This window comes from Xenopus laevis, chromosome 1L, assembly GCF_017654675.1.
Source record: "Xenopus laevis strain J_2021 chromosome 1L, Xenopus_laevis_v10.1, whole genome shotgun sequence".
NCBI classification, from domain to species: domain Eukaryota; kingdom Metazoa; phylum Chordata; class Amphibia; order Anura; family Pipidae; genus Xenopus; species Xenopus laevis.
In genome coordinates, this window is record NC_054371.1 from 147534031 (window position 1) to 147543191 (window position 9161).

Here is a 9161-nt window from a genome sequence, read left to right on the forward strand (position 1 = left end):
GGATATTATAAGTTAACGAGGAGTTTCATGACCATATAAAAACACGAGGCCGAAGGCCGAGTGTTTTTATACAGGTCATGGAACTCCGAGATAACTTCTAATATCCACATATTTTACAACCGGGGGTACTTTATTTATTATAATACACAAATTTCAATGAGTCATGTGACAGAAATGACATCAGAACTCACCGTTTATAACTGATGACATCAGAACTCACCGTTTATAAGAATATAATTTACAGGATATTCATGGCTTTTGTGTATTATATACACATACAGTATAGTTAAATGTGTTATTTACTGTTTATATTATACCCATAGCACAGAGCAGCAGACCGATAATAAGCATACATTACTGTCAGTAGTGATGTGTTGCAAGGAGTCCAGTTTATGTTTTTTTAATACTTGAATTTATTCCAGGCATGTCCATCAGAGAGAAGCACATCTATTATCAGATCCTACAATCCATGTATACACCTCCAGCCAGAGTCTGTCTACAAAGCATTTTTAGGACTGTGGTTTGGATATATGTGTAGCCCCATATGGAATAAAACGGATAGGTGTGGGAATGTGCTTGGGGTAATTTCTAATGCTATTCTGCTGGTAGTGCCTTTATGCTTGTGACCTTGGGTTCTCCGGATACGGGGTCTTTCCTTAATTTGGATTGCTATACTTTAAATCTACTGAAAAATCATTAAACCCAATAAGGTTCATTTGCAACCAATAAGGATTAAAAATATCTTTGTTAAGGTCAAGTACGAGGTATCGTTCTATTAATACAGAGGATGAGGTTATTTTTTTAAATATGAATTATTTGATTAAAATGGTGTCTGTGAGATGGCCTTCCCATAAAGCAGAGCTTTTGGGTAAATGGGTTTCTGGATAACAGTTCCCACAGCTTCTACTACTCTAGCAAAGTAGAAGAAAGCCATACTTGGGATGGCACAGCCATATTGTATGCCAGAGAGACGCAACCTTTTTGAATGTTTTTTCAATCTACATATGCTGCTTTCCAGGTGAGAAGGTTGCTCAGTCATAGTACCTTAAAGGGATACTGTCATGGGAAAAATTTTTTTTTCAAAATGAATCAATTAATAGTGCTGCTCCAGCAGAATGCAGCACTGAAATCCATTTCTCAAAAGAGCAAACAGATTTTTTTATATTCAATTTTGAAATCTGACATGGGGCTAGACATCGTGTCAATTTCCCAGCTGCCCCAAGTTATGTGACTTGTGCTCTGATAAACTTCAATCACTCTTTACTGCAAGTTGGAGTGATATCACCCCTCCCTTTTTCCCCCAGCAGCCAAACAAAAGAACAATGGGAAGGTAACCAGATAACAGCTCCCTAAAGGTGGCCATAGACTCAAAGATCCGCTCGTTTGGCGACATCGCCAAACGAGCGGATCTTTTCCCGATATGCCACTAACGGCATGGCTATATCGGGGGTAATTCGAACGTTCGGCCGTATGGCGAACAATCGAATTACGATGCGCCAAGGGGCTCCGACGGGTCGGTCGGTGAAAAATCAAACCTTCCTGATCAATATCGTGGCCAGATATCGATCGGGAAGACCCGTCAGAAGCCCCCATACACGGGCAGATAAGCTGACAAATCCGTCCAAACGACCGATATCGGCAGCTTTATCTGCCCGTGTATGGCCACCTTAACACAAGATAACAGCTGCCTGGTAGATCTAAGAACAACACTCAATAGTAAAAACCCATGTCCCACAGAGACACATTCAGTTACATTGAGAAGGAAAAACAGCAGCCTGCCAAAAAGCATTTCTCTCTTCAAGTGCAGGCAAAAGTCACATGACCAGGGGCAGCTGGGAAATTGACAAAATGTCTAGCCCCATGTGAGATTTCAAAGTTGAATATAAAAAAAATCTGTTTGCTCTTTTGAGAAATGGATTTCAGTGCAGAATTCTGCTGGAGCAGCACTATTAACCGATTCATTTTGAAAACATTTTTTTTCCCATGACAGTATCCCTTTAACAGCTAAATGACAGATCTTGTCTAAAGAGGCAATGAAATATTACTGGTTTTAAAAACTGGATAGTATATCTGTACAATTAACTTCACTAAAAATGCTGCCATATTATTGTTAATATTATCACAGTAAAAATTAGCTTTCTGCAGCCACTGGGGATCAGATGCATAAAAACAAAGCTTCATGCACATTTATTAGACAGCATCCCCAATGGAAAAAAAGTAAACAGCAATTTCCGGTGACTCAAAAGGTCAACTTTGATTTAAAAAGGAGAAGGAAAATAAAAATGGGAAAGGAAAAGAAAGCATTTTATAGTCAAATACAGTCAAAGCAATGGCCATTTGTTGCAAAAAACCTATTATACACTCCTTGAAATTCAATTTTTTTTCTCTTGCTCCAAATAGAGGAATTTTATCAACACTAAACACCTGCCTTGTTGGGCTCCCTTTTGAGCAACAAATCATTAAAGCCTCTTCAGCACAAACTGATTATAGGTTAAAAGCAAGAACTATTTTGCAAGAAAAAAAGTATTTCTTTTAGGTACAGTATTTAATGTCTTCATTGCAAACATCAAGCAGACACCCTGTAATACATACAGTACATTAGGTGCATCAAACATGGGCAATTGTATTATTCCCTGAGCTGTCATTAATTGTCTGTGGCCTGAAACTGGAATTATAACATTCAGTGATTCATTTCCTTAAAAGAAGGTACTTTACCAGTTTAGATTTACTTGCCCGTAGAAAAATAGAATTTAAAGGGGCAAGACCAAGGTTATTGAGCCTCCATAAGCATGCTGATATCACCGCTCCAAAGATTTACATTCAGCACTGTTGACCACAGGCTAGCACTTACATTGCTGCACAATCATTTGCAAAGTGTTTGCATAATGAATAAAATGGGATGCAGTCACACACACACTCACAAAATCGTTTTATGGCTAGGGATACATTGTAGAAGATCAGGACAAACATACAAACAAGAACCACAACATGCAATGTAGTAGGACAATATTTGTAAAATGTTCCTAGATACTTTGTTCTCTTTGTCAATTAATAAAAAAATTAAAAAAAAATAAAAGTTTGTGAAGGATGCTGTTAATGTACAACGTGTCTAATAAGTTAATAAAATTTACATATATACAGAATGCACTGGGTAAGTATAAGACTAGCTTCCTGATCTCAACATGCAGCAAAGAGCAAGAACCCAGTAGCTATTTTGAACCAACGCCAGTGCTTGGAAGTACTGTAAACCCATTCTGGCCACTATACACATCATCCTATAAAAAAAGTTATTTTATGAAACAACCAATAGAAATAAGGCATTGTATAGTTTCTGCATATTTTCAGGATTCCAGGGGTGGAAGATAGCCATATACTTCAAGCATAATCCTGGCAAAATGGGTTCACAAATTGAAAGTGCAGTGTAGACACAGACGTCTGCAATCTGAACCTGACTGGCAGACTCAAGTTACTCTGTTAAAGTCCAATATTCAGATGCCAAACTATGTGGTAAAACAAGTTTGCAGTAAGGAAGCAATAGATGATTAAGCTGAGCTGCATTCTCGGGACCCCCGATCTCATGTTTTTTTCATGCACAACATCTAAAAGAAAGAGAGAAAGAAACAAAAGCAACATTATACATAATGTACTGATACTTCCAACTGATACTCACTTCCCTGTGCTGCTAGTTTGGTGTAGCCTATTATCAATGACAATAAAAGGTGGCTTCTCCTGGTCATATTCAAATGAATGCATTATCATGGATACTGGAGTCTAAGTTAATTCTTTAGTTTTCCAGAGACCACATACAGACTTACAGCTAAAGAATATGTCCCTATGAATAGAGTTTGAAGGCATAAAAAAAGCCATAGACAGCCCATGCAATTTATGGCTATGGAGTTGAGGGAAAAAAAAGAAAAAGAATAACAGTAGTTGATGCCTGTAGTAGATTTATGGCTGATGCTTTAGGCTGGACAGAAATATGTGCTTACCACAGTCCTCAGACTCGGGCTTGAAGCAGTGTAGGACACCAGACACACATCTACACAGCAAGCAGCCCTGACGGATCCAGTCTCCATGGGGAACACCGGAGCAGCTTCTGAAACACACAAGGAATATTCTAAAGTCTAGAATAATTGAATAAGACTTACAAAGCAATGAATGCTGAGAACAACATACAGAATTTCAGCTTGATACAGAATCTTTTCAGAAGCCCGGTTTTAAAGAGTAAGACAGCACAGGCACCACTAATGATATTTCTTATATGATTAGTCAATTAAAAGTTCAAATGATTAACTTCACTAATTAAACTATCTGCAATTTATTTCCAATTGTCTCCATTCCCTTGATAGTGCTTTCTATATTAAGTCAGCATTCTATCATAGCCAAAGGCCTGCGGTGGTATCCTCTGAGTTTAGGGCAATATAACATATATCCTCATCAAATACAGACATTGGAATCTAAAATCATTTTTTTAATGCAAAATGCCTTGGGTCCCATGCTGAAATCAAAAATAAGGTAGAATAAAAGTCCAAAATCTAAAGAAAAAAAAAACCCAGTGATGTCAAACCTGCAGAGCTGTTAAACTACTACTACTCCCAGCCACCCTAATGCAGGTGTCAGTGGATGCTAAGAGTAGCATCATCTATTCATTTCCTTGGTGGCAATGATATACTTACGCTGGCCTCCTTTCATGTTCACAGTGCCGACCAGTAAATTGCTTAGGGCAGATGCAAAAGGTCCCCAAGAAACAAGTGCCTCCATTCTGACAGCATTTTCTATTCAATTTCTTACCTAAAAAACAAAACAATATACTTTTATAAAAAAGACCCAAGCATGAATGTATAGTGGTTTGTTAATGTAGCATCACAATTAAAATTGGCCATTACTTAAATGGGTTGTTCACCTTTAAAATGTACAGAGTGATATTCTGAAGACAGTTTGCAACTGGTTCTCTTTTTTTATTCTTTTTGGTTATATACCTTTTATTCAGCAGCTCAGTTGCAGTTTTAGCAATCTGGTTGCTAGGATCCAAATTACCCTAGCAACCATGCATTGATTTGAATTAGAGTCTGACATATAAACAGGGGAGGGCCTGAATAGCATGTTTTTAAATAGGCTCAGTAACCCCCTTTTGAAAACTGGAAAAATTGGAATTGCCCATTCAATAACCTACTAAAAATTTACTTTAAAAGTGAACATCCCATTTAAGCACAGACAAGGAATCCATTTTTCCTATCACAGAACCACTAAGCTCACACTCAGCAAGAGTTAATTAACTTAGCATGTTTTTGGTTTCAAGTTCGAATACTAATTAAATGAAATATATTTCATGAATTCCATCCAAGATCTATCACAAATTCATGGAACACACAGACAATTCTGTATACTTGCGAATTATAACTTTCACATGCACTAGACAACAACAGCAAGGCAATGAACATTAATAATCTACTTACTGTCTGTGATACCCAAGAAGGGCAAGGTTTTAGTGGATTTTGCTGGACTCTTTCCATGGGTGGCATTAATTGTATCATGCAAGAGCTGATTGATTGTGTTGCTCTTAATTGCCTCCAATAACCTTGGGTCATTACAGTTCAGTCCCATGCAAGTTTCACCTGTTAAAAGAAAGGAGGTGTTAAAATTAATTTGCCCCTACCCTATACATTTTGGACCAGTTGTTTCCCCATTAGGCCAGTCTATTGTGTAATTTGTGGTCTGTGTGGCAAGTCATATAGAAAACAATTAAAACTAACCATGGGCTGTAAACGATACCCAATCTACTCGCACGTCACAGGTCTTGGTTAGGGTTAGTTATAGGGTTAGACTTTTAAACTAATTGGCAGAGTTGACCCCCATCAGTGGATAACTACAGGTGAAACTAATTACTGCCCATCTGTTGCCAAGATATACCAAAAATCTGTTTGTGCTTACCTTTGCAATGCTTGATAAAATGTTTAGCAGAGAAAATAAGGATGGCAAGAAATCTGTAAAACAAGAAAAATATATTTGGTTGGAAAGCTGAAATGTATACTCAAATTATGCAATTGCATTGTCTAAACTAGCCCAACTTGCAGTTCTCCTACTGTTGCTGAACTACAGTTCCCAGCAGCTGCCAATGGCTTCCAAAGATTACGTTCAATAGCAGTTGGAGGGATGCAAGTTAGACATACTGGCTTTAAAACAATATATAAATTTTATAGCATAGCAAATACATTAATAAAAACAATAGCTAGAATGTATAGACTTTTGGAAAATACTGTAGGCCACTAAACATTCATGTTTTTAAGAAAAACTAACCAAATCTGCAACACCTTACCTTAAAAACTGCATTGTTTTCTGCAAAGGCCCCAGTTTCCCACTTTTAGTTCTTGTATTGAATGTGTCCTTAGCAAAAACCAGGTGTAACGGTCGGTCCACAGAGCAAGTAAACTAAATTAGTTTCTGCTTAGTTACACTTGAATACTGGAAAGACCTTCAGGAGCCACACCTACCAAGTGCAAGGTATTTAACAATCATTTGCATCTTTATAGTTCCTTTTTGTTCCATTCCCTGACACACCCACAGTTTTATGCAAAGGGACCCTGGTGGGCTTTTACATATGCTAAATACAAGTCTTCTATTCATGAGCCAGCATCTAATTTTTTAGAGAAGAACTAGATATAACAAAGAATTTGGAATTATGTGAACCCTCTATCATTATTCTGTTTAATCTTAGTTTACATGAAAAGTTATGGTTCCCATAAATATGATGCAACATAGCTAATTGCTGGGAGATATGGAATCTGTCACTTCGGAATTATAAACCAATTATTCATTTGTTCAGACTAGAGAAAAATTGCCAATTACTATTATTATTATATTGCAAGTAATAGTAACATAATAATTATACAGTTACTTGAGTTGTTTTTATTTTACAGTTATTTTGCTTAATGTAAATTTGAAGATTTGGTTATGAATTACGGGACGGCCGTCTCCTATAGACTCCATTTTATCCAAATAATCCAAGTTTTTTAAAACAATTTCCCTTTTCTTTGTGATAATAAAACAGTACACTGTAATTGATCTAAACTAAGATATAATGAATCCTTATTGGAAGCAGAACCAGCCTATTCCTATTATATAATGTTTAAATCCAGAAAACCCATGGTCCAAAGTGGGCCCTGATTTGTGGCGAGCAGCAAAATATTAGGGGCGGCATGCCTCACAGGCGCTTTCTGAGGAGCACTGGGAACATGCAGCTCCCCAGTGCTCTGGCGCTTGCGCACACACTCTCGAGGGGGTGGGGAGTGCGGGCTGGTGGGTGCTAGGACCAAGTGGCCTAGGGGTGCACGCACAGGAAATCTAGCCCTGGTCTAGAGCATTCTGGATAACAGGTCCCATAACTGTATCAGAAAAGAGACTTCAGAATAGAAAACGGAGCTCTAAAAGTTTAGTGCAATTAACCGTTTTAGTCATAATATGTCTTTATATGTCTTTAATATTTCTTTATATGTCTTTAATATGTCTTTATCAATATTGTTGTTTCTCTGAGAGGTATATATAGGGTTAATATCACACATGGAATTCAAATTCCCCCTATTGTGCAAATCCTTTTTGTAAATAATGCTCTGAGTGTCTAGGTAAGCTGTTATCCTTAAGCCTCACTTACTATAAATTTACCATTTTGTTTGAAGATTAGTATTTTGGCTGGTTTTTCAGTACATTAAAGAGAATGTCAAGTATACATAAAGATATTTAATGAAATCTTCAACATAAGAAGAATTATGCAGATTATTTGAAACCTTGTCAGGGCCAGGCTTTCAGTGCGCTTACAAAGTTTATCTTAATAATTAAGGGTAAACATTGAAGCAATTTCAGGAAGTCTGGAGTGTCACTAATTCAGTACAATATAGGACATGCTAATACTTCTGAAAGCTTGAAAGTTTTGTGCCGGAGAGCTCACATTGAGTGTTGCAACTTATTCTTTCATCATCCAAACGATTCTGTAATAGAAAATGTGCATAAAGAACATAAAGACCTTCATGAATGTGACGTTCAGAATCTCTCAGCACTTGTTTTCTAGGGCATTCCTATGTTTATAATAACAGACTGCTGCCTACCAGACCCTGTTACATACTGTACCCACGAACATGGTTCTGTTAAAGTCACCCCTGAGTGTAAATAATAGAAATAGCCATAAGATAGATTTTTTTTACATCTGACTCTTATCTTTCAAAGGTGCAGATGTCTTGTACTTAATGTCCTCCTGTGTTTTACAATCCTTGTACTTATCAAGCCCATGGTATAGAACTTACATGCAGTCTCACAGTCCATAGGGGTAACTGTGCAACCACTGAATTTTGCTTGGCATGTAATATGCCTAGACCAACCCTAGTCCAGCTTTAAGCACTGCATTGGCTTGATATTCATCTTTCTGAACTTTTATTCATTTATTTATATATTAAAAGGGGTTTTTCACCTTCAAACAACTAGTTGTTTTAGATAGATCAACAGAATTAACAACTTTTTCCAATTACTTTCTATTTTCCATGTGTCACTGTATAAGTATAAATTTTCACCTTCTAAAGCAGCTCTGGGAGGGGGGGTCGCCGACCCTGTAAACTGTTCTAAATGGATACATTTAGATGATACATTTCTTATCTTTGTCCCTGCTGAGCAGAATCTCTGAGTTTTATTAAAGGCAGCTGTTAGAATTGATACAATAGTTGCTTATACTCCAGAGATGCTGCTGAGAAATGGAGTTTAGAGTCTGCACCCAAATTAATGAGCTGCCAGACGCAAACACCACAGACAGGAACATCAACTTTGAACTTAGATTTTGGAAAAACAGTAAAAAAAATAAATAATGGAAAGTAATTGAAAAAGGTCTTATTTCTGGGGAACAATCTGAAAACAACTGAACTGAAAAAAGTGTTTGGAAGGTGAACAGCCCATTTAAGGGGAGAAAATCCCTTCTCTATAAATTAGAGCTGAGGGTCATAGTTCAGACCTTCCAATACAATTATTATGTGGTGCAAGTCAAAAGTAAGGTAAAGTATACATATATTATGTGAATGTTTGTCAATTGATCTATACATGTTTTTTTTTCTCATTCAGTTTCCTTACATCAAGGCAGACTAGGCCCTATAGGTCATATAGGTTATAGCTGTAATTAATATTTA

The 9161-nt window shown here is 37.0% G+C and overlaps 1 protein-coding gene across 2 annotated transcripts; it reads right to left on the reverse strand.

Moving 5' to 3' along the window:
- Positions 1–2526: 2526 nt before the first annotated feature.
- On the reverse strand, positions 2527–6493 carry tdgf1.3.L (teratocarcinoma-derived growth factor 1, member 3 L homeolog). Of its 2 annotated transcripts, none has more exons than XM_018235219.2 (6): positions 6317–6493; positions 5932–5984; positions 5457–5615; positions 4677–4791; positions 3990–4093; positions 2527–3599 (listed from the first exon to the last, which is right to left on the reverse strand). In XM_018235219.2, exons 1-6 carry the CDS (start codon positions 6328–6330, stop codon positions 3475–3477), a joined length of 570 nt encoding a protein of 189 aa, XP_018090708.1. In that variant the 5' UTR covers positions 6331–6493; the 3' UTR covers positions 2527–3474.
- Between the last annotated feature and the right edge of the window lie 2668 nt (positions 6494–9161).

Coding starts and splice junctions, on each gene's coding strand:
- tdgf1.3.L (XM_018235219.2), bottom strand. Junction 5,616..5,931: donor TTTTATCAAGCATTGCAAAG/GTAAGCACAAAC, acceptor TTCTTTTAACAG/GTGAAACTTGCATGGGACTG. Junction 4,792..5,456: donor CTTCTTGGGTATCACAGACA/GTAAGTAGATTA, acceptor TTTGTTTTTTAG/GTAAGAAATTGAATAGAAAA.